The 27,705-nt window shown below is 50.2% G+C and overlaps 1 protein-coding gene across 3 annotated transcripts in view; it reads left to right on the top strand.

The window, feature by feature from the left end:
* Positions 1-19,853: 19,853 nt before the first annotated feature.
* Positions 19,854-27,705, top strand: part of CLMN (calmin) — a 122,016-nt gene continuing 114,164 nt past the window's right edge. For all 3 annotated transcript variants that reach the window (XM_027521748.1, XM_027521751.1, XM_027521752.1), the window contains exon 1: positions 19,854-19,990. In XM_027521748.1, coding sequence (XP_027377549.1) covers positions 19,909-19,990 — 82 coding nt within the window. In that variant the 5' untranslated portion in view covers positions 19,854-19,908. The remainder of the gene's footprint in view (positions 19,991-27,705) is intronic.

The raw sequence follows: 27,705 nt of genomic DNA, 5'->3' as shown, positions 1-27,705 counted from the left end.
TGGTGTTTTTATTTGCTATATAATGCCGTGCTTCGTCATGAGGGCCTGGGGGTGGTGGGGGTCCTGCCCTGCAACTGGACACTGCCGGGCTCCTCTCCCTCAACCTTGGACTGACATTTGGTGGCCAGATGGGACCTGGAGCAGCAGGGGAGCAGGCAGCCAAGAGACCCCTTGGGAAGGCAGTGGGGAAAACCGAGGATCCACTCCTCCAGGACATGCTCCATTGTCCCATGAGACTTCACTCATGAAACAAGAACTCAAAGATAAAATTATTCAGAATTTTAATACAGCAACTACAGAGCATGACACCATAAGCACAGGGACCTTCAAAATGACTGCACTGGCCACACACCCTCAAAGCCAGCCCTGACCTGGGCTCTGCCCCCAGCGTCTTCACATGATGACATCCACAGGTAAGGAGAAAAAGGGCTTTCTCCACACCCTCTCCCTTTTGCGAGGGGAAAATAAATATTTCCTTGAAGCCTCCCAGGGACCAGCGAGATGAAAGAGGAACTTCTGTCATCTCATTGGCTAAACTAGGTCATGTGACCTCTGGTAGCCACAAAGGAGTCTGGGAAAAGGAGTATTTAGGATTTTCAGCTTCTGGAGGAGGAAGTGGGCAGGGAAGAAAAACCCTGGCAATAGCTGCTGCCTAGACAATCAACAGTGTAGACCACAGGCAGGTGTGGGAATTGTTCCTGAAACCCAGCTCCTGTGACCTAGATCCGCTTCTGGCTGATGGGTCATCAGCTGTACGGAGTTCAGGTCCACTGACCAGAGGGAGGGGTGCCGGGGACTGAGCAGGCAAACATCACGTGCCAGCTTCCTGGACACAACGCATCTTTCTCGCCCCAGCCTAAGGGACAGATGGTGTTAGTCTCACTTTCTGCAGATTGGAAAACTTGAGACTCACAGCTTCAAGTAAATTGTCCTAAATTCACAACAAGTGAATTAAGTGAGAGGCTGAGAACATGAGCAGACATTTCTCTGACTGAAGCCTCTGCCACCTCCTGTATCTGGTCCAAGGCCAAGCCCCCGAGGACAAGAAAGTTCCAGTGGCTTGCCTGAGGGATGGGGACGGGGCAAGGCTCCAAACCAGGAAGGGTGTGAGGGAACATTCTCCAGAATGCCACAGCTTAGTCAATATTTATTGCCCCATTGTTAAGTGAAATGAGGAAACCTGACTCAGGATGCTTTCCACTTTTGCTTTTAAAAATATGTGACAAGCTGAGGGCTTGAATAGCTCAATAGTTTGCTGAGGGGAGCAGTAAAGATAGTCCATGAAAAGGCCACAGAAGAGGGTGTGGTGGCAGGAGCTCTCAGGCTTCCCAAACCTGCCTCCTGTGGCTGCCGTCAAAGCTCGCCTCCCACACGTTGGCCTCACGACAGCTCCGTGACCCCGAGGGCACGTGCGTTCCCATCAGGGCCTTTGCTGATGCCGCTCCCCCCGCCCCTCACTGAAGGCTCTCCCCAAGGCCACTTCTGTGGCATGGTGGGAAGAGCACTGGCCTGGCAGCCTGGTGACGTGGTCCTTGTCTTGACTCTGCCACTCCTCCATTTGTGACCCTGAGGACTCACTTCCTGTGTCAGTCAGAATTTGGGGGCTGCAAGCAACAGAAACCCACCTGGCTGACTTAGGCAGTAAAGGGCAGGCCGTAGACGGTTTCAGAATTAAGAGGAAAGTGAAAGGACCCGATTCTGAAGGCAGGATGACGCTTCCCAGGGTGGGGCTCCACGCAGCAGGAACTGACGAGCGGGTTTCCTTCACACACTACCGCACCCTTCTCTTCTGGCTGTATCAGCTATCCAGCCATTTTCAGTGCTTGAAACTCGGGGTTGAGAGACAGAGCTTCTGATGAGTTGAGCTGGGCCCCACACCCATTCCTTGGCTAGACGATGTGGACACCTTGATAAGTCCACTGGCCAGCCGACCACGAGGAGGAGGTAACTCCTCCCAAAGAAGTCAGAGTACTATTTTCAGAAGAAGCAGGAAGTGATATTGGTCAGAAAAAAGTCAACACATGTCTACTATAAATCCTGCTTCTGGAGTCTCAGTTTCCCCATCTGTACAAGGGAGACAGGCTTCCCAGGTGGCGCTGGTGGTAAAGAATCCACTTACCAGTGCAAGAGACATAAGAGATGTGGGTTCGACTCCTAGGTCAATAAGATCCCACTGGAGGAGGGCATGGCAACCCACTCCAGTTATTCTTGCTTGGAGAATCCCATGGGCAGAGGAGCCTGGCAGGCTGCAGTCCCTAGAGTCACAAAGAGCTGGACACGACTGGAGCGACTTATCACACACACACACAGTGGAGGCGGTGATACCCGTCTAACCTGAGGGTGGTGCTGATCCGGAGTAGCTGTGTGTGCCCCACACCGAGTAAATAGTGACTGTTCATGCCGTAGCCAAAGGGCCGTCGTGAGATACCAAGACCATCCTTCACGTGGATCTCAGCTGATGGCTGCGCAGTGAGACTGGATAAGGACTCGGTGTTCAAGCCCACTTATTGAGTCCAGAAGGTGTTTCCTTCCAGGAAGAAAGAGGTGAGCCATACGGACATTTATGCTCATGTACTCATTGTGTCCAGCCCATTTTCCAGATGGGACCCAAGTCTCAGAGAATCTAAATAGCTCGTTAGTGTCAGGCACTGCTGAACCCAACTCAGGTCTGCGTGACTCCAACGTGGCGAAGGCAGTCACAGCTCAGGGTCTCACTGGCGCCTCTGGGGCCACCGCCTCCTTCCAGAAGGACCTCATGTGGAATTTCTCACCGAGGCTCCCGGGGCCCTGCAGATGGTTCTGCTTATTCTCTAAGGGAGTATTACGTGGATTCACTTGCAGTCATTTTCTGGGGGCAGGCAAGTTACCAGATGCTGGTACGTGGCCTCCCCCACACTCTTCCTGAGAGGTATGAAGCTTTAATTTTTGCTTTTCTTAAAAAATAATGGTTCTTGGGGCAGGAGGACACGTAAAATGGAAAGGAAATTGCAGGCAACGTGCAGACAATTCTTGGTTTCCAGATGCCTATCAGCCACCTCAGGAAATGGGCCCTCCTCACAGGTAGGAGCTGCCAGAAACCCTTTTCTGTGGCGGAACACCCTGGTGGAGAATTAACGTGAACTCTGCCTTCTCACCAGGGACCCTTCTTCGTATTTAGCGGCATTTAAGAAACGATTCGCCATCACTGCTGATTAAGAAGTACATCAATTTTACTGGAGAGGTGATACCAATGCTTGGCCACCTGCCCTCGCTGCAAGAGGTCACCCCCTTTTCTCAGTGTCTGCATTTCTTTCCTTTCCAAATTAGGCCCGGGTGTGTGAGGAGGCAGCCTCTGTCACTTCATGGGACCTGGGGTCCTCCTGGCAAAGATACCCAGTGGAAAGAAGGGTCCACTCATCTGTACAGGGCTGTGGGTCGGGAGACAGGTTACAGATTTTTCTGGCCCTGAGGTGTCACCTAGATGTCACTCTGGGAAACATGATCACCCCTCCTCCAACCACAAATACTCCTTGTGTGATGTTCTCTCTTGTGTTATGTCATGCCCGTGTGAATTTCCAGCAATCAGGCAAAGTTGAGGGCATGCAGATTGCAACTTTCCAAATTCTGAGCCAGTCAGTTGTTCCATGTACAGTTCTAACTGTTGCTTCTTGACCCGCATAGTGATTACAAATTGGGAAAGGAGAACAACAAGGCTGTATATTGTCACCCTGCTTTTTTAACTTATATGCAGAGTACATTATGCAAATTGCCAAGCCGGATGAATCACAAGCTGGAATCAAGATGGCCAGGAGAAATATCAACAACCTCAGATATGCAGATGATATTACTTTAATGGCAGAAGGTGAAGAGGAACTAAAGAGCCTCTTGATAACGGTGGAAGAGGAGAGTGAAAAAGCTGGCTTGAAATTCAACATTCAAAAAACTAAGATCATGGGATCCGGTCCCATCACTTCCTAGTAAATAGAAGGGGAAAAAGTGGAAGCATTGATGGATTTTATCTTCTTGGGCTCCAAAATCATTGCACATGTTGACTGCAGCCAAGAAATGAAAAGACACTTGTTCCTTGGAAGAAAAGCTATGGCAAACCTAGACAGCATATTAAAAAGCAGAGACATCATTTTGCCAACAAAGGTCCATATGGTTTTTCCTATAGTCATGTACAAATGTGAGAGTTGGACCATTAAAAAGGCTAAGTGCTAAAGAATTGATGCTTTCAAATTGTGGTGCTAGAGAAGACTCTTCAGAGTCCCTTGGACTACAAGAAGATCAAACCAGTCAATTCTACAAGAAATTGACTGAATGTTCATTGGAAGGACTGATGCTGAAGCTGAAGCTCCAATACTTTGGCTACCTGATGGGAAGAGCTGATTCACTGGAAAAGACCCTGATGCTGGGAAAGACTGAAGGCAAAAGGAGAAGGGTGTGGCAGAGGATGAGATGGTTAGATAGCACCATCAACTCAATGGACATGAATCTGGGCAAACTTCAGGAGATAGCAGAGAACAGAGGAGCCTGGTGTACCACAGCCCATGGGGTCACAAAGAGTTGAACATGACTTAGTGACTGAACAATGACGACAAATTGCAACTTGTAAATCAAAGAGAAGTTGAATAATTGAATGGAAGCCCAGTCTTCTTGGGCTGCAAGTTTCACGCTAATCTCTTTACCAAAAATTTGCTGAGGCCCAGCGAAGTTATGGATGGGTTTACAGCAAGCAAGGAATGGAGAAAGAGAATGGACACCATGTGGCCATCAGTCCTGTTTAAATTCTGTGAAAGGCTTCATTCATGCTAATCAGATGTATCGGTTATACTGTTGTAGTTCATAAATCCAAAAAATAAGTATTGATAAGAAAAGGTCATTCTACATTTACAGAAGAACATCCATGCTAGCTATGATGCCAAGACCTAGGGATGGATTGAGAAATTAAACAAATGCAGGAGTTGAGCCTGGATTCATTTTTTCATTCGTTCATTCATTGCCACTCATTCATTTCCCCAACCAACTTGGAGGGTTTCCCAAGTGCCAGGCAATTTTCTAAACACTGGGATCCAGAGATGAGCAAGGCAGACAAGATCCCTGACCCCGCGGAGCTGTACCTCTGGGGTTGCGGCACCAGGGCCATGGAGGAGAGAGAAAACAAAAAGAAGCAAATATTCACATCTTATCGAAAAACCTTAACAAACTTCTTGGCACACCAGCCCATAATAACTGCTAACAAAGACCCAGGATAGTATGATAATAATGGATTTCTTACTGCAGGTTAATGCACATGGATGTTGCAGGTATAGAGATACATGTGTAAGGAGTCTAATTCTCCTGGAGAAATTGGGCAGGAAAAGCTTCCCAAAGATAAGTACCATTTTTGGAATGCTTATTATGCAGCAGAATTTGTATCAGGTGTTTGACAGGTATTTTCTCTAACCCGTACAATGACCATCATTGTCCTACTTTGTAGATGCATAACATTGAGGTTCAGAGAAGTTGCGCCTCTTGTCTAAGGTCACACAGCAATATGAAGCCAAGTGAGGGAGGACCCCAGGCCAGTCTGTGTCAAAGGGCACAGGCTGTTGAGTCTCACTCTCTTTGCAGAGGTTGTAAGGCCTGAGTAGGTGTTAACCTACTGGGCTGTGACTGCAGGGGTGGGAAGAGCATAGTGAGTGAGTCAGGTGAGCAAAGAGGGTGGTGTGTAATTGTCTTAGTATATCTTTCCTTTTCTCCTTTGCCTTTAGCTTCTCTTCTGGGGAAACAATGGAAACAGTGACAGACTTTATTTTCTTGGGCTCCAAAATCACTGCAGATGGTGACTGCAGCCATGAAATTAAAAGACGATTGCTCCTTGGAAGAACAGCTGTGACCAACCTAGATAGCATATTAAAAAGCAGAGACGTTACTTTGTCGACAAAGGTCCGTCTAGTCAAAGCTATGGTTTTTCCAGTAGTCATGTGAGGATGTGAGTTGCACCATAAAGAAAGCTGAGCACTGAAGAATTGATGCTTTTGAACTGTAGTGTTGGAGAAGACTCTTGAGAGTCCCTTGGACTCAAGGAGATCCAACCAGTCCATCCTAAAGGAAATCAGTCCTGGATATTCATCGGAAGGACTGATGCTGAAACTGAAACTCTAATACTTTGGCGACCTGATGTGAAGAACTGACTCATTGGAAAAGACCCTGATGCTGGGAAAGACTGAAGATGAGAGGAGAAGGGGACAACAGAGGATGAGATGGTTGGATGGCATCATCGACTTGATAGACATGAGTTTGAGTGAGCTCCAGGAGTTGGTGATGGACAGGGAAGCCTGGTGTGTTGCAGTCCATGGGGTCGCAAAGAGTCAGACACGACTGAGTGACTGAACTGAACTGAACTGCCTGGTGTGATCCAGGAGCCCAGTGTGGCAGGGAACAGGCATGTGAGATGAGGGGTAAGGCTGGAGGGCCTGGTGAGAGCAGGAGCCAGTGTTCAGCACCAGAACCGTGGAGGGTGTGAAGCCAGGGAGGGCCATTTGTAGGTCTTTTCCTATCTTAGCCTCCTAAGCCTGTTTTTTGCACAGGTCCCTGGCACCCAGCTGCAGGATGGAGGCTGCTCCATGTCTGCAGCCTGTATGGACAGGATGCGCAGACAGACAGTAGAGCCAGGTTCAAATCCCAGCTCCATCCCCTCCTTACCGTGATGCCTTGGGGAGGGCACATCACCCACTCTGTACCTTGACGTCTCCCTTTGTGATCTGGGTCATCATAGGGTCACAACAAGTTGTTGTTGTCTTTAAATAGCCTTTCATTTTCTTTAAGCAGTTTTAAATTCAGAGCAAAATTGAGTGGAAAGCACAGAGATTTACTGTGTACCTTCTGACCTTACACATGCACAGCCTCCTCTATTATCAACAACCTCCCCAAAGATCGGTACATTTATTGTAATCATTGAACCCACATTGACAAATCATCATCATTCAAAATAGATACTTTACATCAGAATTTACTTTTGGTGTTGTACACTCTATGGGTTTAATGTTAATGTATGTATCCATCATTATTATAGTATCACACAGACTAGTTTCACTGCCCTAATAATCCCCAGTGCTTCCCATTTATCTCTCCCTGTCCCTAACCCCTGGCAACCACTGATCTTTTTCTTGTCTCCATAATTTTGCCTTTTCCAGAAAGCCACATAGTTGAAATCCTACTGTGTGTAGCCTTTTCACATTGGCTTCTTTTACCTAGGAATACAAATTTGAGTTTCCCCATGTCTTTTCATGGCCTGATAGCTCATTTCTTTCTTAGTGCTGAATAATATTCCATTGTCTGGAGGGACCACAGTTTATCCATCACCACGGTGAATCTTCGACAAAGTAACACATAAACAACATGGAGAATGGCTCCTGAATGTAGGAGCCACTTGTAGGCAGAGTGAGGACAGCTTGCTGCCCTTTAAGGTGTTGGTCAAGTGTCCTACAGAGTAGAGTGGCTTGGGGGCAAGTTTGACCCTCTTCTGAGAACTGGACCCCAAGTGAAGGTAGGGTCTGAGGTTCTCAGTGATCTCAGAGTCCCTGTCTAGCAGCTGATGCAGGCCCAGTTAGAGCCGTGGGCTGAGTGCCCCTCTGAAGGTGTAAAGCTGCTGGGTTCATAGTATCCTTGAGCTCATTTCACTCAGAGACAGGGCCTGTGCGGTATCCATCACCAAACAGAATTCTTGTGTAAGGATAATCTCATCAATGGAAAGTATTTGCAATATCGCCCCTGCTAATTATCTAAAAATTTTTGGTATCAATTCTGGGCTTCCCAGTTGGCGCTAGTGGTAAAGAACCCACATGACAATGCAGGAGATGCAGGACATGTCTCCTGTATTGGAGGATGGTTAGGGTTAGGGTCCCCTAGGTCGGGAAGATCCCCTGGAGTCAACCCACTCCAGTGTTCTTGCCTAGAGAATCCCATGGGCAGAAGAGCCTGGTGGGCTACATTGCAAAGAGTTGAACATGACTGAAGTGACTTAATCACACACGCATGCACCAATTCAACAAACTGTTTTTGAGGCTTGCTGTTCTGTGGAGTGTGATTCCTAAATATATTACTTTAAAGATGTGCCCTAGGGTGTAGGTTCTAGTTAACCAGTGCACCTAACACGCATCTGGCAGCTTAAACCAAAGCTCAGTTCTAAAGATATTCACAGGCATGTCACAAAGGCTGATTATGGATTCCATCCCAGACAGTATCTGCCTGCTCCCTCTGCCTCTCCCCTCCCTCCTTGGCCTTGGGAACTGGCTCTTTAAACAACTCATTCCCCTGGACTGGTCACAGCCAGGCTGAAAGCTGGGCATGGAGGTGGGCAGATGGGAGCTGTGAAGGCAGTAAGGAAGGACAGGGTGTGATAGAAAAGCCCTGGCCTCCATCGTGGGTCCCTGGGGTTGCCCTGATTTGCTGTGTGGCCTTGGAAACCCCTTTCCCCTTGAGAATCACTTCTTCTCTGAACGAGGCGCTGGGCTCTCTGATGGCCCACAGAGCTGCAGAGGCTCGCCACCCACAGGGTATCGCCTGGGGAGCTGCAGGTGTGAACCAGGGCCCGTCATCCCAGGACCACCCCTGGCTGGCCAGGAGACGGCAGGCGCCTCCTCCTCCCTGTTGGCTCTCTCTTACCTGCTCTCACCCAGAGAGAGGGGAGAACCCAGGTCCTCAGGCTCTGGCATCCACAAAGGCAAACTGCTCGTGCCTCCCTCCTGCATTTCTCTCTGCCCTCAATGAACCCACTCCCGTCCAGACAGAGGAGAGAGCCTCTTCCTTCGGGGGTATGGAGTCTGACTCTGGACATCACAGTTTGGGGATCTTTGAGCCAAGCTGACCAACACTGGATCCCAACACCACCTCTTCCTGGCAGGTAACCATGGACACAGAGATTCCCCGAACCCCATGATCTTATCCAGTTAATAGAAATATTGACATACCCAGCCCAGATTTTCCCTGGGGCTGGGAGGGTGTTGAATTGAGATTGTGAAGAGCCATGTGCTCGTGACAGCGTGGGCAGTTAATGCTGGGGATCCCTTGAGCCATGATGATGTTCAGGAGGAAGGCAGGAAGGAGAAAGTTGCTTGGGTTAGATGAGGAACCTTCAGCTGCCCACTGAAAAAGCCAGGGACTGAACAAGCAGAAGAAAGAAGAAAGAAGTGGGGAGACCAGCCAGTGGGAGGAACAGGGTAAACCAAGACTCAGAAGCTGACCTGCGAAGAGTGAATTGGAAGGATACGTAGCATGCCCAGCCTACCAGAGATGGTCCAGCCTGGCCCCTACCAAAGAAATGCCTCCATTTTCCCAGGACTTCCTCCCTCTCTCCCTCTTAACTCCTTTATCCTCCCTTCTTCTCCTCATTTTCTTCTTTTTGCTTCCTTGTCCAAATACTTACTGGCACCTAACATGTCCCAGCCACTGTGCTGGCCACAGTGACCACATACCAGCCCCTGCTTGTACAGAGTTAAAGTGGGAGAAGCTCTTTTCATGAACAATACACTTTTCAGATAGTCAATTACAGGGGGCTGAGTGCCCTGCAGGGCAAGTTCAGGGAGTGTGAGAGTATGTAATAGGGAAGCTGTCCTCTCTGTGGGTTGAGGGCAGGGTGGATGGTTTAGAAGACACGGCCATGACTTCCCTCATCCAGAGGTGGAGTTTATTTCTTTACCTCCTGAATCTGAGCTCGGTTTGTACTTTGCTTTGGACAATGGACACTAGCAAGTGCAACACAAGCAGAGGCTTAAGAAGCTCGTGTGTGCTGAGACCTGCCTTCTTTTGTGGCTCTTGAGATCCTGAGATGATAATGTGATAAGCCCAAGCTGGCCTGCTGACCACATGGAGGAGGACTGAGGTGACCCCATCAACAGGGTGCCAACTGCCATGCATAGGTGGCCACGCTAGGGTACCTAGCCCAGCCAAGGTGCCAGCTCACTGTGGATACCTGAGAGAGCCCAAGGGAGACCAGTGCAAGACTCACCCAAACTGGCAACTATGGAGTCATAGGCTCATTATTGATTGTTGCTTTAGGTCACCACATTTTTGGGTGCTTTGTTACACACTCAGGACTGACTGATACAATAGGAAAAGAGTTTCCTAATGATGAAAGGTCTGGGCTAGATCTGAACATCCAGTAGGAATTCACCAGGGAAAGACTAAAAGAGGGCAGAGAATTCCAAGTAGAGCAAGAGTGTATGCAAAAGTGGCTTGGCAGGAGGCAGGGCAGCGCTCTTACTTTTGAACGCTTTACGGAACTTCACCCTGAAAATGCACACATTGGCAAAGTATCAAAGAGTGAAGACACACTTGCACAATCAGACTCGTATGGGAAACAAAACATGACGAGCACCCCAGAGGACCCCTTAAGGTCCCTTCCCAGTCACCACCTCCCTCCAGAGCTGTCCACTATCCTGACTTCTGTCATAGAAAGTAGTGCCTTTGGAAAAAAAAAAAAAAAGAAAGAAAGTAGTGCTTTTGAACTTGTTAATTTTGAACCTCACAGATTGTTTCTGAACTTCTTTTTTAACTGAAGTGATTTATAATATTGTGTTAGTTTCGGGTACAGTGATTCAGTTTTTTCAGATCATATTCCATTAAGGGTTATTATAAGGAAGTGGGTATAATTCCCTGTGCCACCGAGTACATCCTTGTTGCTTATCTGATTTATGATAGTCATTTGTATCTCTTAATCCCAGAGCCCTAATTTATCCCTCCCCTCCCCCCTCTCTCCTTTGGTAACCAGGAGTTTAGACTGTGAGTCTGTATGCACATTCATCTGTGTAATTTTTTAGATATCACACATAGATGATACCATACAGTGTTTGTATCCTGTAGAGCACTGCAGACGTGGGAAGGAGGCAGTTCTTCATGAAAAGTGTGATGGGAAGCCGGAAAATGACAGGTCCTGATGCCATCCAAGATTGCTCTGGGGACTTGTGGGGAATACACACTGGGATGTGAGGTTGGGCACAGCCGGGGAGCAAGGAATCCAGCAAGAGGGGTGGAGGTTGTGGAAGAGAGAGATGCTGGTGGCCTGAATCAGGACGCCTGGGGAGGCAGAGACAAGAAACTGGCGCTCTGGTTATCTAGTGCCACATAACACAACTTAGTGACTTAAGACAGCAACAGCGATACTTTTTCTCCAACAAGGCTGGGGTTGACGGGGCTCTCTGCTTAGAGGTTCTCACTTAAGGTCTCTCATGCGGTTACTGGCAGACGGTATCCAGGGTAATCAAGAGTTCAGCTGGACTGAAGGTGAGCATCTGTTCAAGATGGCTTTTTCACTCTCGTGCCTGATGGCTGGAGCAGCTGAGAGCTCTTGAGGCCTCTCTCTTCCTCTGTCTCTCTCCTCCTGGCTGCCCATGACTGGCTTGGCTTCCTTACAGCATGGCAGTTTCAGATGTAAGGACACCTGGCTCCCCCTGGAGTTAGTGTTCTAAGAGGCCAAGACAGGAACTGCAAGGCTTCTTAGGACTCAGCCTCAGACGTCCTACAACATCGCTTCTACCGGATTCTCTTGGTCTAGAAAGTCATTAGGTCCATCCTAGGTTTAAGGGAAGGGAAATTAGACTCCACCTCTCCATGTGGGAGCAGCCATCCTTGGACGCTAGCAACCAAGAACAGATTTGGGAGACCAGATAAAATCAATAGGACTTATATCACTGGTTTAGATCAAGGCTTTTGCCCTCACTCCTTAGCACTCTACCTGTTAAATTCCATGTCAACCACACGAAACATACATCCTTCCCAGCGAAGCTACACTAAGTGTTTCTTACAACGAAATGCTGCCCCCTTTGAAATGCTTAGGGGTCAGAAGTAGAAATGCCGCTCGGCATTTTACACAAACACAAGAAACCTCCCTACAGAGGGCAATGGACAGAGTTTTTCTACTCCTGACCTAGCAGGAAAATCTCACCCCCAGTGGTCTTGCTTACCTAAAGCCAACAGTTAGCTGACGGATTTTATTTTCTTGGGCTCCAAAATCATTGTGGAAGGTGACTGCAGCCATGAAATTAAACGACATCTGCTCCTTGGAAGGAAAGCTATGGCAAACCTAGACAGTGTATTAAAAAGCAGAGACATCATTTTGCCAACAAAGGTCTGTGGTTTTCCAATACTCATGTACAGGTGTGAGATTTGGACCATAAAGAAGGCTGAGCACCAAAGACTTGATGCTTTCGAATTATGGTGCTAAAGACAACTCTTGAAAGTCCCTTGGACTGCAAGGAGATCAAACCAGGCAATTCTAAAGAAAATCAACCCTGAATATTCATCGGAAGGACTGATGCTGAAGCTGAAGCTCCAATACTTTGGCCACCTGATGCGAAGAACCTACTCATTGGAAAAGAGCCTGATGCTGGGAAAGATTGAGGGCAAAAGGAGAAGAAGGCGGCAGAAGATGAGATGGCTAGATAGCATCACTGACTTAACGGACATGAGTTTGAGCAAACTCTGGGAGATAGTGGAGGACAGGGAAGCTTGGTGTGTTGTAGTCCATGGGGTTACAAAGAGTTGGATGTGACTTAGCGACTGAAAAACAACAAAAAACAGCTACACTCATTTCCCAGTGAATCTCCAACATGAACCATTCCACTTAATAAGTTGGGCCAGTTAAAAGATTCTAAAGCTGCAGCCATAGAGAAGAAAGATCAAATTTGTTTTGGCACAGTATCTGGGGTTGCGTCCTTTCTCTACTAACCTATGACGTGTGACCTTGGGGACATTCCTGAATTTCTTTCTGTCCTTAGTTTCCTCATCAATAAAGCCAGGATGATAATCATACTTCCTTCAAAGGGTTGTTGAGAGGATTAAATGAGATAAAGCAAGACATCTGATAAATTCCCCCACTCAAGACTGATTTTGCGATAAATGTCAGCTGCACAGCAGGTAAGAGAGGCAATAAATTTGTTGAAATTGATTTGTCTGTGCAGGGACAGGGGCTGATCCAGGGACTTTTATTTGCCTAACTTTTGGCTTTTAAACCACCCTTCCTGAGCTTATCATCAGTGAAGTTTTCTTTTGATTTCAAAATGTTAAATTCTATATATTTCCCTAATGTTGTTGCAAGTACCTCATACAGGGTGTTTATTCTTCCTCGAAGCATCCTGTCCCTCCCCACATCATCACATTGCCAACATCTCACACTCTGGGGGAGAAAAAGTTTCATCATTTGCTTTACTGGAAAATGTATACTCCTTAAATAGTGTTCTAATGCCGGCAAAAAAAAAAAAAAAAAATTAGCAGAGCTGTCTCCAGGGAAGCAGCCTTTGACTATTCAAACCTGGAAGAAATGAAGGGTTTTATTTGTGGAAATTGGGACATCCGGTGGTGTCTACTTAGGGAAGCAAGATTTTTTTTTTTTAACCACCCATCAACACCTCCACACTCTAAAAAGTAATAAAATCCCAGAGAATACATTAATATTTTACATTATGGGGAATCTCCCAGATTCATGGGCAGTTCATTTTATGCCACAGAAATGATCTGAATTTACTAAAGCATCTCTTCTCTATATGCATAGCTTTGATCTCACAGTAGCTTTGCCAGGTAGCGACTCTGGGCCCCATTTTACAGATGAAACCCCCAAAGGCCCAGAGAGTTTAAAAACTTGCCCAACGTCACACAGCCTGAGCCTTCACTGTCTGCCTACACACATATATCCTCCATGCTTTTGCTTGAATCTGAATTCCTTCTGTTTTTCAGTGTGTCTCCCTGCTACCAGCCTTTGTATCATGTCCTTCAGTATTCCTGGAGGCAGGTAGTAATCAACATAGAGAATTTAGCAGCAGAAAATTAGCAAATAGCAGACATGTAACATTCTGTGGGGTCACAAAGTGCAGAAGGCAATGGCACCCCACTCCAGTACTCTTGCCTGGAAAATCCCATGGACGGAGGAGCCTGGTAGGCTGCAGTCCATGGGGTCGCCACGAGTCGGACATCACTGGGCGACTTCACTTTCACTTTTCATTTTCATGCATGAAGGAAATGGCAACCCACTCCAATGTTCTTGCCTGGAGAATCCCAGGGACGACGGAGCCTGGTGGGCTGCTGTCTATGGGGTCGCACAGAGTAGGATAGGACTGAGTGACTAACACGTTCAGTCTCACTAGCATTCCTAAGGCATAGAAGAGACCCCTTTTGTGGTGACGCTGAATGGCATGTGGGCTTTTAGTTCCTAGATGATGTTGTTTAGCTGCTAAGTTGTATCCGACTCTTTTGCAACTCCATGGAGTGCAGTCTGCCAGGCTCCTCTGTCCATGATATTTCCAAGGCAAGAAACCTAGAGTGGGTTGCCATTTCCTTCTCCAGGGGGTTTTCCTGACCCAGGGATCGAATCTGTGTCTCCTGCATTGGCAAGCAGATTCTTTACTACTGAGCCACTGGGAAGCCTCATAGTTTCTAGACCAGATATCAAACCTGTGCCTCCTGCATTGAAAGTTTGGAGTCTGAACCACCGGACTGCCAGAGAAGTGGGACTTCTAGTCGGATCTGGGGATCCCAACTAGAGGAGCCCAGGGCTCTAAGAGATTTTAGAGTTACTGCTTCACGGAGTTAAATACACATTTATTCATTCATACACGCAACTGAGCTTTACCGACCGCCTGCTATGTGCTCAGGATGATATCAGGTTCTGGTAAGACAAAGATGAACTAGGCAGTCCTGCCTGCACAGCACTTCTGAGAAATGTGCAATAAAGTGGGTTTAAGAGACATGCACAAGGACATGGACAGATACTTCAAAATCCTTTAGCCAGCCTCCAGGTACTGTCAACACCACTATCTGAACAGCCAGAGAATCTGTCTCTGCACGAGCTGCTCTGGTGTGGGCCATCACCATCTCGCACCTGTGTCACTGAGACCAACAGGGCCTCCCAAACCGTGATCCCTTCCCATGCCACAACAGAAGGGGCAATCTGACCCCTTTTCATCCTACAAAGGCTCCTCTCTGCCCTTAAAACAACAAAGTCCAAACGCCTGCGCTGGAACACCTGCTCACAGGCAGAGTCTTGGTTTTGTCCTCTATTGGATCCTCCTGCAGGGCCAGGCCATGGGTGGGCACTGAACCAATGTTTTTTAAATGAATAAATGAGGTCAGGAGGTGGGAGTCTACCCTACAATGCAGCCTTATGACATCACAGTGCAGACTCCTTGCTCAGAAGATGTTCTTAGTCTAGTTGAAGCACGATTAGGTAGGATTCACCACAATTTTTAAACTGGACTTGATATGAAATTGCTAACAGTTTTATACGCTGATGAGCACTCTGATTTTAATGGAGCTATGATTTTTCAAATGTTATATAAACAAGACAAGGCATAGGTATGTGGGATTGATGTGGGTGGGCAGAGAGGACAAAGTCTGGTTTTGGCTTACTCTGAATCTGGACAGGTTACTAAGCAGTTTTAAGCCTCGTCTAAAAGTGACGCCTGCCTAGCTGGCCTAACAAGGTCATGGTGAAGACCAGATTAGCTCTGATTGAGAAAGGACTGGCCAAACCCGAAAGAATTGTGCACACAAACAGGGCGATGACAGTGACCAGGGAACACAATTTCCCGATGGGATGCCCCCATCACACTCCTCTCCTGGAAATGGGTGGGAGGGTCCACTGGGATTATCTTTGTTGTTTGTCTTCTCTGCCAGTGGGAGTGTGGATGGGGTGATATAAACCTCTGTCCAGATGACCTGCCTGAAGTCATCAGTCTCTGTTAGCAGAGGCAGGAAGACCTGAGGTTTCAAAGTCCTTCTGCGGGCAGGGATGTTGGGTTTGAGGCTCTCTGAGGTTCGGACCAGGGATTCTCTACAACTCCTTTCACTTGGCAGAAATCAGTTTTTTATTTATTTATTTTTACACTCTTTATATATATATATTTTTTTCTTTTAATTTTTATTTTTAAACTTTACATAATTGTATTAGTTTTGCCAATCAGTTTTAAACAATGACAAGGATTCTAGCAGAATTGGACAATTTCTAGAAAATTAGTTTCTGGAAAGTCCCGGGAAGTCAAGCCTTCAGGCAGAGTACTTTTCCTCCTCTGAAATGAAAGTGCAAAAGAAAAACAGTACTGTTAATTCATGCTAGAGGGCAAATAACCTTATCCCCCTTGGAAGTCACATGGCCCTCCCTCTCAGCCAGAATTCCAGACCCTGGAGGCTGCATGGACCTGAGAAGGAAGGGACCTTTCGCAGTGTGGTGCTTCCCTGGTACCCAGCAGCATGGGTTTTACCCACTGCCAATGCACAAACATTTTCTGATGGCCTCCCCAGAAGTTTACTTGGGCCCAAGACCTAGGGATCAACTGTTTGCCATTTGATCCCTGTTTTCTGAGTTCAAGCCAATACAAAAGTCATTTTTTCATCCATTCACTCAGTTTTGAGACCTGGCTCTAAGCCTAGCACTGTGCTAAGTGCTCAGATAGAGAAATTAATGAAACACGACCCTTATTCTCAAGTAGTTCACAGTTAAAGTGGGGGGAACCATCAGTTCAGTTCAGTTCAGTCGCTCAGTCGTGTCCAACTCTTTGCGACCCCATGAATTGCAGCACGCCAGGCCTCCCTGTCCATCACCAACTCCCGGAGTTCACCCAGACTCACGTCCATCAAGTCAGTGATGCCATCCAGCCATCTCATCCTCTGTCGTCCCCTTCTCCTCCTGCCCCCAATCCCTCCCAGCATCAGAGTCTTTTCCAATGAGTCAACTCTTCGCATGAGGTGGCCAAAATACTGGAGTTTCAGCTTTAGCATCATTCCTTCCAAAGAAATCCCAGGGCTGATCTCCTCTAGAATGGACTGGTTGGATCTCCTTGCAGTCCAAGGGACTCTCAAGAGTCTTCTCCAACACCACAGTTCAAAAGCATCAATTCTTGGGCGCTCAGCCTTCTTCACAGTCCAACTCTCACATCCATACACGACCACTGGAAAAACCATAGCCTTGACTAGACGGACCTTTGTTGGCAAAGTAATGTCTCTGCTTTTCAGTATGCTGTCTAGGTTGGTCATAACTTTCCTTCCAAGGAGTAAGCGTCTTTTAATTTCATGGCTGCAGTCACCATCTAGGAAACGTAATTATAATGCAATGTGGAAACTCCACAGCAGGGTCCACGGGACATCGTGAAATTGTACTGAGTACTATGGGAATTGTATGAGACGGGCACTCAGCTGGGTCCAGAGGTTTTGGAGAAGGTTCTCTTATGGTAGATATGATAGAGCAGGAATAAACCAGGTGAAGGTGAAGGGCAGGGAACAGGGAAGGGATAGGACATTTCAGAGGGAGCAGAAGGAATCAAGGCCTGGAGGTGATTGGACAGGACCTGAACTTGATCAAAAAAGTGGAAAATCAGGATGGATGGAGAAGGAGGTGGCATAGGGACCAATCAGGAAGGCCGGAGTCCAGAGACCCTGAAGGGAGGAGGGAGTGATATGGACACATGAGTTCAGGGACTATTCTTGGGCCTTGTAGAGGCCAGCATCATGTTCAGTGTTGAGTCAGGCTCCCAGCCCACTTTAAAAAACCACCTAAAAGTTTCTTTCCACTTGGATGCAAAGAAAGAACTTCTTTGGGCTGGTGAGCCAACATCTGCTACACAGTTGGTGTTCCACCAATGGTAACCAAGGCCCGTCCTCGCCAGGGAGTGGCTGCCGCCTATGCAGTGGCCCCCAAAAGATGAGGTGTTCCCTTCACAGGAACAGACATCTTTTTATCATGAAAGATGGCCCATCCCTGCAGCTAACATCCACGACGCTTGTTTAAAGCCCTCTGTTCCCTGAGATCCTGATGTCAAGGAAGGCTGATTCTCTTGGCTCTCGACTAGGGAAAGAAAATGACTTTCGGCCTAACTTAGCCCATAACAATTATGAAAAATAAATTGAAGTGTAAAAACAGGCGATGGCTAGCAGATGGGGCAAAATGAGCTGAGGCCTGGCTTCTTGCACCCTGCTCTGCAGGACACATACACAGACCCTGCTTCCTGGAGTGTGAAATGACCCTGCATTTTCTAATCAAATCAGGAGGAAGGCAGCACCAACCTCAGCCTGGGGGCATGTGCCTGGACACCCATGGGCTCCCGTCGGCAACACAGGGCCTCCTTTAGGCTTCTAGACCCTCAAGGAGAGCCAGGGCAGGCTGGGAACTCCTGGGAAGGGCCTTGAGAGGTTAAAAAAGAACTTACTGCTTTTCTGTCTGATTGTAAAACTATATGCTCGTGGCGGGGAACTTGGCAAATGGAGAACAAGGAGAAAGAGAAAGCAAGCTAGAGCTGTGGACCCGGACAGTTAGCTTCTCATTCATCTTCCAGATAAAGTCCCCCGACGGAAGTGGTAGCCCATGCGGGCAGCCACGTCCGTCTCTGGCTGTTCCCCAGGACTGCCTCCACTGACCTCCTGCCCCCGAAGCTGGCTCCTTTCATGTTTTAGGCTCAGCTCCAATTCAGTCCTCGGAGACCTCCCTGACCCCTGTCTGCATCCCAGTTGCTTAGCCTGGGTGGATTTTTTTTTTTTTCCTGGAACTCACTTCTGTTTCTAATTCTCTCATTTCCTTGTTTGTTGGCTGGCCACCATTCCCAGGAATCTACCTGAGGGCCCTGCCTCAAGGGCACAGGGTCTGTGCATCGGTGGGGGCTTCATTGTTATTTCTTAATTACGGAGTAGCCCACCGAGGTTTCTAGTATTTCAACCACATGAATGTGGCGATGATGAACGTGGCCCATATGTATAAATATTCACTGAGCCCTGCCTGTTTTTTTCCCTCTCTTGGAATATCTCATATGTACGCCATTCTCCTCCCCTCTTTCTCTGTGTGTCTGTTGTTTGTTTTCTGGAAGGGGTCAGAGTACTGAGCTGGGGGCAGGGACTTCACGTCCCTGACTCCTGCTTCAGCCTTTGGCAAATTCCATGACTCCAATGCCTCTTTTTTCTTTTCTGTGTTTGAAAAGCCAGTAAAGAATTCTGCCTAAGGTATGAGTTGTGAGCCCCAAATAAGATCCTGGAACTCTCTAGACTCAAAAGAAACAGTGAAGAAACACACACACCCCCCACGGAAAGGTCCACACTCATTCTTCCGCTTTCATTAAAGCCCCAGAGAGGGTCACTTGGAGACTGAGGTGCCCCAGACGCCACGGAGTACCCCAGCTCCCCTTGTGTCGCCGGCTTCTCCCTCCTCCCTAGAATCTGGGGTCACCTCTGCATTGGATCCCCGCGGAAGAGGTTCCCAATATCCAAACCCAGAAAATAAATCTGGAGAGAGAACCCCTCGACTCCATCTGCACACTCGCTGGCCCCCTTCCCAGGCCCTGGCCGGTGCCCGAGTGTCCCAGGGATGGATGGGCACGGCTTGGGGCGCCCCACTTGGTCGGGGGCTGCCTCCTCGAATTGAGCGGGGTCAGGGGGCCTGGGGTACAAGGGTGTGCCTGTCAGAGTCCTAGGTGGGACGGGAGCGGGGTGGGGGGAGGCGCTGGGAGTCAGGATGGAGGGCGTATAAGGGACCCGCGGGGTGGCGTCACCCGACTCACCGCCCCCCGAGACATCACAATCTGGGGGCCGGGACCCCGCGCCTCATCACCAACCCTTTTGCAACCACACAATCCCAGCCACAAACACCCCGGAAAAAAAAAAGAAAGAAACCGGCCGGAGTCCAGCCTCCCTCCCCGCCCCGCCCCGCCCCTCCCCTCGGCCCCCGGGGCCCCCGCCCCCGGATGGGGGAGTGAGCGCTAGCCCGGCGCCCCGCACCCGCCGCCCCGCGCCCTCCCGCTGCCAGCCCGCGGCGGGGGCGGCCAGCCGCGCGCTCGCCCGCGCCCCGCCCGCGCCCGCGCTCCTCCGGCTCCGCGGCGCCCTCGCCGGGTGCGTGCCGCTCGCACGCCAGCCCGCCCGGCTCTCCGCGCCCGCCACCCGCGCCCGGCCCCGGCGCCCCGGCCCTCCCGCCCGCGCTTCATGGCTGCGCAGGAATGGGACTGGTTCCAGCGCGAGGAGCTCATCGGACAGATCAGCGACATCCGAGTCCAGAACCTGCAAGGTAACGCGCCCCCGCCTCCCCGGAGAGGGGCGCCGATCGGGGGGAGCCCGGAGCCCCGGGAGCCGCTCCCCACCCCCACCGACCGAGCTCCGACCCGCGACGGCCCCAGCCCGGTCCTGTCCCCGTCCTGTCACTTACTGGGGGCCCTGGCGGAGGGGGGGTGGGGTGGCGGCGAGACACCCGCCCTCAAACCCGGGCATTGCCGCCCCCGGGCCAGATGAACAGTGACCCGGGAGTGGGGTGGCACACGTGTGTGTGTGTGTCTGTGTGTGTGTGTGTGGCGGGGGGCATCCCATTTGCTTTGTGGAGGGGACGTCACGACTCCCCCTCCAGCTATAGTTGCGAGTTTGGAGAAGTTTGTACTTGGGCTCTTGGGGGTGGTGGCCCAGGTCAGGGAGGGGAGGAGAAAGTGCGTTTGCGTGTGTGTGTGTGTGTGTGTGTGTGTGTGTGTGTGTGTGTGTGTTTGCACACAGTTCCTAAGTACCTCCAGGGCTAGGGGAATTGAATGGGGGGCGGCGCCTCGCTATGGACGAGGAGAAGGAGGTCAGAGGCGCGCGGGGTCAAGAGGCCGCTTTGTTCGGGGAGCTGCGGGCTGGGGGTAGGATAAGGGCGAGGGCCGCCCGTGGCACGGGACGCTAGGACCTGTGTGTATCTTGGGACAAGGTGAAAGAGAAGCTAGGGAGCCAGCAGGTCTGACCTGGGCTGGGGGTGGGGGGCTGTCTCCCGCCACAGAGGAAGTGTCTTTATCTTCCGGAGGAGTCTGTCCATTGTGGAAACTTAGAAAGCACAAACATATTTAAAGGAAAAACTTCACCCACAGTCTCCTGGTAACCCACGCATCCAAAGAAAGCTGCTTTTTGTGGAGGTGTACTTCCAGCCTCTCTCTTTTCATATATGGACTCTGCAGAACTGGACCAAGTTCCACCTCTGGGCTCTCTTCACTTATATAGACCCCAGCAGGGAAGTTTAGCAGCTTCCTCTTCAGGCTTGGATTTCTAGAGATTCCATGGTTAGGGGGTGACTCAGAGAGAGCTGGGAGGCCTGGATAGAGAAGTAATGCGGTGGGGTGGTGAGTCCCCCCTCTCATTCCAAGTGGGTGGGGTGCAGTCTTGAAAGGGGTGCCCAGGCAGTAAAGTTTAATTAAATATTACACTTGGTAGAATATTTCCTGGGGGCCCACATGGTCTGTTCCACCCCTAGGCCGGGCAGGGACAGTGTAGGCAGAGGTGACTTGAAGTGGGGAGGAAGGGAGCCCTGTGCACTGGACACTGGAAATCGAGTTTGTTCTGGGCTCCCCTGAACCTTTTGTGCTGTGACTGGTGTAAAACAAGGAGGACTGAGCTGGAGATACTGAAAATCATCTTTTTCGATGCCTCACATCTGGGTCCCGTTGCCTGAGAACAGACATCCTCTTTTGGGGGTGAGCGTTAGTATCTTTTGCTGAGATGGCATCTAGTTTGGGCTGTCACAGGGTGTGTGTGTGAGGCAATCAGTGAGTGTTTAATAAGCACAGACTAACCAAATCTTGGTGCAACCGTTCCCTGCACTCCTCAACTCTCAGTGTGAAGGATATCTGCTTGTGAAGGGATGTTCAACAATATGAGCAGCTAGTTAAACCTGGAACAGTGAGAGAAGGCTTTGCTGAATGGGGGCAATTTGAAATGGGTCTTGAGGGTTGAGTAGGAGCTCACTGAGTAGACTCTCCTCTCTCAGCTCCAGGTAAACTGCCCTCACTTCCATTCAATTGCCAATTACAGTTTGAGCGTCAATGGGCTTTGCTGTTTTAAAAAAACAAACTTTTAATGTTGTGCGTGTTATTTATGTTTATTATGTGTATATAAAATATGCATTAATCTCAAGGACAAGCCCAACGTATTTTTATGGGTGGATACACATGTATAACCATTACTAAGATCATGATGTAGAAATTTTCTAGTACTCAGATGGATGTTTTCTCTCCCTTCCCACCACCCCCACCTTAATAAAGCAGCTACTATTTTAATCTTTATTGCTATAGTTTTGCCTCTAGAATTTCTTACAAAATTGAATAGTACAGTGTATGTACTCTTTTGAAATGGCCTTTTTTTAGTTCCGCATTATATTGGTCCTTGTATCACCTTCTTGCTTGTATCAGTAGTTCCTTTTTTAAAGTTTTTTAAAAAATCACTTCACTGAAGTATGATTTACATATCATAAAATTCAACCTAAGTTTATAATTCAGTGAATTTTAGTATATCTGCAGGGTTTTGCAAACATCCTAACAACGCAGCTGGGGAACCCTTTCATTACCTGCTAAAGGTCCCCAGTGCCCAGCATCTCGCTGTGTCAGTCGCGCTCCTAGCCCGAGATCAGGCAGAACGTACTTCCTTGTTTTTGCCAAGGACTCACCCACTGTATGAATGTACCACAGTGCGTTGATATGTTCTTCAGTGAGGCCCCTTTGGGCTGTTTGCAGTTCAGGCTGTCCTGGAGGGCTGGAGCTGTGAGTCCTGGGGGGCGCTGTGGAGTTGCTGGCCGATAGCTGTGCGGCTCTGCCCAGCATCGCTGAGAAGAGGCTGGGAGAGGAGGTGGGGACAGGAATCTGTCTTGTCTCTCTCCCACTTTCCCTTGGCATCCCCATCTCTTGAGGATGCTAAACGGCCGTTTTCTCTCCTCGTCTCTCTGGTGCTCAGGAAGTCCAGCGAAAGGACCAGGTCTGGAAGGCAGCCTTCACCGTGCTTAGAGCATCTGCCCAAACCAGCTGGTGGGTGTCGGCCGGCCCTGGACGTGTCTGGGTGACATGTAGGCCGTGGGCCGGGGCCTCGGTCATTTGAACTCGGTACTAGTCCAGGGAGGCAGGAGTCCAGGCAGAAGGGTTGTTTTCCAAACTCTGTGCTTCCTTCGAGCACAGGTGGGCAGCAGTTGTCGTGGTGATGGGATGCCGGGTACAGTGGCATTTCACAGATCTGCGTCACGGGGACCGAGGCGGATCCTCAGCCTCCAACAAGCTTTTCTCTATGGCCTTGAACTGTGGAATTCTGGAATCCATGCAAATATGATTGTAATGTCACCGCCCTGGAATGCTGGAATGAAGACTTCCCGACCTGTCTCTGAAGGTCGGGGTGAGCAGGGCAGGAAGCATGGCCTCTCTCAGGAGGGCTGTGACGACTCCCTGTACCTGACACATGAAGTCCTTTCTATGTGCTTGCATCCGTGGGCTCCTAAAAGTGTCTGCAGATGAAGAACTCTCTGGCCAAGAGCACAGAGGTCCATCTGGGCAAGAAGCTGCTGGTGTCACCCCCACAGGGTCCGTCGCAAGGAAACGGGGGCGGCCCAAGCTGTTGACCTTTTCAGAGGGGAGAACATGGAATTGCAGGATGTGGGCAGCTGCCACCTGGTGGCCCCCACTTCCCGGGAGCCGTGTGGGGTGGAGTGGAGGTTGGAGGCAGCTGGTTCAGGTCTGCGCCTTGGTTCTCAGCCCGGCTTTGGGCAGCCGTGAGCTGGGTGCCCTTCCGATGACAAGGCTGCCCTGACTGCCCCGCTTTTGGACTTAGCCTCAGGGTCCAGCTGAACGCTGGACCAGTTCCAGGGTCCCCTGACTGTTGGTCCAAGGCTGGTGTCAGGCCAGGATTTGGAAGACGCCCCTGTTTATATAGGGAGCCTCCACCACCCCCAAGATTCACAGCCCTTTTCCTGTTGAGTTTAGTAAACATATAACAAGAGGATCGTGTCATGCAAACACCAGGGAGCTCAGAGTTGGTTCCTGTCCCTGCTTTGAAGGAGTGTAACACCATCATGGCACTCAGCCAGACTGGGACTCCAGTTTTCTGCTTCTGGCAGCAAAGTCATCCGTTTAGTGCGGGACCGTCTCCTGTTGCATGGGCGCCTGTTGGGTTTAATGCTGTGAAGCTTGACCTCATTGCTCCTGAGCGACCTGGCTAAGATCTGGCACCCAGAGTTGGAGGTGGATGGAGTTAAGTAGGGCTGGGCTTCCTAGGGGACGCTGAGGTGAAGAATCCACCTGCCAATGCAGGAGATGTGAGAGTTGTGGGTTCCATCCCTGGATTGGGAAGATCTGGTGGAGTAGAAAATGGCAACCCACTCCAGTATCCTTGCCTGGAAAAATCCCATGGACAGAGCAGTCTGGCGGGCTACAGTCCATGGGGTTGCAAAGAGTGGGGCACGGCCGCGCATGTACTCAGCGCAGCAGCGGGCGTACGTAAGCCTTCCTCACTGCATTTCTAGGGGAGCCTGCTAGTTAGGGGGGTCCAGCACTGCCAACTGGGCCTGCTAACTGGGGTTCCCTAAGCAGCATCCCTGCCTTGTTTCAGTGTCTCTTTCAGCCAGGATTTATCGGAGAGCAGCATCACCCAGGGTTAGCAAAACAAACTGTGTCTCGGGACACTTGGAATTGACTGCCAAACAGAGGTGGTGACAGTTCACTCAACTTTGAGCAGCCTGCGTGCCAGGCAAGGCACAAACCGCTCTTTAGAACTCTTTGCACAAGCCTTGGAGGCTGTTTGGGAAGTGGAGAGCTTGAATGACTTGCCCCCAAGGTCATGGGCTCGTAAGTGGGGCTGAGATTTGAATGCAGGTCAGACTAAGCCACATTTCCCGTCTCAGTGGCTCTGTAAATCTTGGGCAAAGGCCGCCTGGGTGAAGGAGCTGGTAGCCTCAGGGTGGGGAGCCAGGAGGGCCTCTGGGGGGAGTCGGCACTGAAACCAGACCTTGAGTGTGTGTCCTAAGTCACTTCAGTTGTGTCCGACTCTCTGCGACCCCATGGACTGTAGCCCGCCAGGCTCCTCTGTCCATGGGGTTCTCCAGGCAAGAGTACTGCAGTGGGTTGCCAGGCCCTCCTCCAGGCAATCCGACCCAGAGATTGAACCCATGTCTCTTAAGTCTCCTGCATTGGCAAGTGAGTTCTTTACCACTAGTGCCACCTGAGAACCCAGACCTTGAGGGCATAGCAGTAACTTGACTGCACGAATTCTATTGTGTTACGCAACATGGAAGGCAGGAAAGTGGCCCAGGATTGCCTGAAGGCACGCTCAGGGGCAGGACTGTGCCTGTGTGCTCAGGAAGATCGGCCCTGGCCTTTATACCTGCTTCCTCCTCTCCTCCCGTTGGCCCATGCCCAGGCCCTCCTCACGCCAGCCCAGACTCCATAGTGACCTCCTTCAAGTCACCCACCACCCGGCCACCAACACACGTCCCTGCTAATGCTTTCAGCGGGTCTCCATGGCCAACCTGAGGGCGCAGGGCAGCTCCCGTCCACCCTAGGATAAGCATCCTTATTCATGAGTGCTGGGGTGTGGAAAAGGTCAGGCTGCGCTGGTTTACAAGGTCAAGTCCAAGTCCCTTCCCTAGTGGAGGAGGCCCTGTGGGGTCTGGTTCAGGATGCCACATCAGCCTCCCCTCCTGCTCCTCGCACCTGGCACCCTCCCGAGGGCAGGAGGAGAAGGGGACGACAGAGAACGAGATGGTTGGATGGCATCATCGATTCCATGGACATGAGTTTGAGCCAGCTCTGGGAGATAGTGAGGGACAGAAAAGCCTGGTGTGCTGCAGTCCGTGGGGTAGCAGAGAGTCGGACAAGACTGAGCGACTCAACAACAAAGACCTCTTGCGCAGACAGCCATGGGATCAGGAAATTACGCCATGGTCAAAGCTGGTAGCACCCAGAGAAGCCAAAGAACCGACAGGGCATCTCTCCTGCTTCTGCCTTCCTCAGCTCTCAGAAGGCGCAGCAAGCGTGCTGGCGTTTGTCTACAAAAAAAACCACCAAGTAAATCAAATTCAGACGCTTCGCATCCTCCAGAAACTTGCTGCCCATTAAGGCTCTGCCCCCGGGGCTGTGTGCTTGGTTCTAAAGGATGAGTCAGTATGTAGAACATGGCTTTCGGCCCCCCAGCTGGAGTCATGCCACCGGCTTTGAGTTAACTCTGGATTTTGCCCACGAAAGGCTGTGTTCCAGCCCCGGCTGCCTGCCTCCCTCCGGGTGCGGATTCTTCTCGAACAGCCTTTCCAGGTGGAGCAGGTGTGCAGCTGGGGAAGCCGCAGCCAGGACAGGGCGGCTGCAGGCCCGGGTCTGGGTCCTGGCTTTGCCCGCTCACTTGCTATGGGATCCTGGGAAATCTCTTCCCCATCCCTATGCCTTAGTCTCCTCATCCGACGAAGGAGAGGGTAGGACTGTCGGGCTCACATGGGACCCTGAAGGTGGTGCAGGGAGGGGCGGGCCCTGGACAGAGCGGGTGTGCGTGCCAAGTTGCTTCAGTCATGTCTGACTCTGTGCGACCCTATGGACTATAGCCTGCTAGGTTCCTCTGTCCATGGGATTCTCCAGGCAGGAATACTGGAGTGGGTTGCCATGCCCTCCTCCAGGGGATCTTCCTCACCCAGAAATTGCACCCAAGTCTCCTGTGTCTCCTGCATTGCAGTCGGGTTCTTTACTGCTGAGCCACCAGGGAAGCTCCCTGGACAGAGCATCCCCACGTAAAGCCATCCTGGTTCCAGCCCCTGGTACACATGGGTGGGCGGCCATCCTGAAGCTCTTGGCACCGCTGAGCACAGCTGGCTGAGCTCCTGAATTCTTCTCACTGTCAGGAGCGGGAGACTTACTCCCATTAAGGGTCCCGTGTAGAAGAGGTTGCAGGTCATGAGCTCTGTTAGAAAAGAGCACGTGGATAAATAAGGCGCCTTCTTGGTTTATTCTTGGGCTGCTTAATCGTGGTTCTTAGGGTGATCCAGGAAAGGTCTGGGACACGTACTCTGAACTAGCTGGGCAGAATTGAGGGTTGACCTGGGGGAGGTTCAGGGACCAGCTCATGCGTGGTCCCTGCCCTTCACATGGGCATTTGTACTGAGGAATGTTCCAGACCATGTGGAACAGAAGCCCATCACCGAAAGGGTTGGTCCTCAGTGAGACAGAAGCCCTCCATCCAGATGGAGACCCTGGAAGAGCTTTCTCGCAGAATCCCTTGTTAGTGATTGGCCTTGATTCCATCAGAGCAGTCCCGGGGTTGAGGGGAGGCTTCTGAGCAGATCCATCGCTCTGGGGAGCCAGCCCTTTGCCCAAGAGGCCCAGGTTACATTAACTGCCCTCCCGGAGCCGGGGAACATTCTGACATTTAATTTTTGACCGAAACAGCTGAGACAGTGGGCAGAGTCCTGTCTGACCAGCCAGAGGTCACGCCTGCCCTGCCTCAGAGGGGAAGAGAGAAGAAGAAAGTAATTGTCTTTTTAGTGGTTGAACCATTAGAAACCTTTTTTTACTCCCCCCACCCCGTCCCCGCACCTCTTATTTTTTTAAACAGTGGTGGATTGTCTCAGTCAGAGAAGGAATTAGAGGCAGCATCAAAAATCACAAAGGGTGGTTTTAAAGAATCTTTCACAGTTTTTCCCTGAGTAGTCTGTCTGCTTTTCTTTCATTAATTTTTTTTTTTTTTTTTTTCATATCAGGGCAGGGATTAGTGAACTATGATCTGAAGGCTGAATCCAGCCTGCTGCCTGTTTGGGGGGAATCAAGTTTTATTGGAATACAGCTCTGCCCATTCAAGTGTATCACAGTGACAACTGAGAAGCTGTGACAGCAGAGACCCACAAAACCCAAAATGGTTACTCTCTGGCCCCTTCGGAGTGTGGGAATCCAGAGACCTTCCTGTTGGGTGGTAGGGTCCTTTTGTTTTCTCAACCCAGACCCAGGTCTCCTGACAAGTCAGAGATGCTTGTGAAGGGTT

This window comes from Bos indicus x Bos taurus, chromosome 21, assembly GCF_003369695.1.
Source record: "Bos indicus x Bos taurus breed Angus x Brahman F1 hybrid chromosome 21, Bos_hybrid_MaternalHap_v2.0, whole genome shotgun sequence".
NCBI classification, from domain to species: domain Eukaryota; kingdom Metazoa; phylum Chordata; class Mammalia; order Artiodactyla; family Bovidae; genus Bos; species Bos indicus x Bos taurus.
Note: the sequence above shows the minus strand (reverse complement) of the source record. Positions and strands in the feature narration are given on the sequence as shown.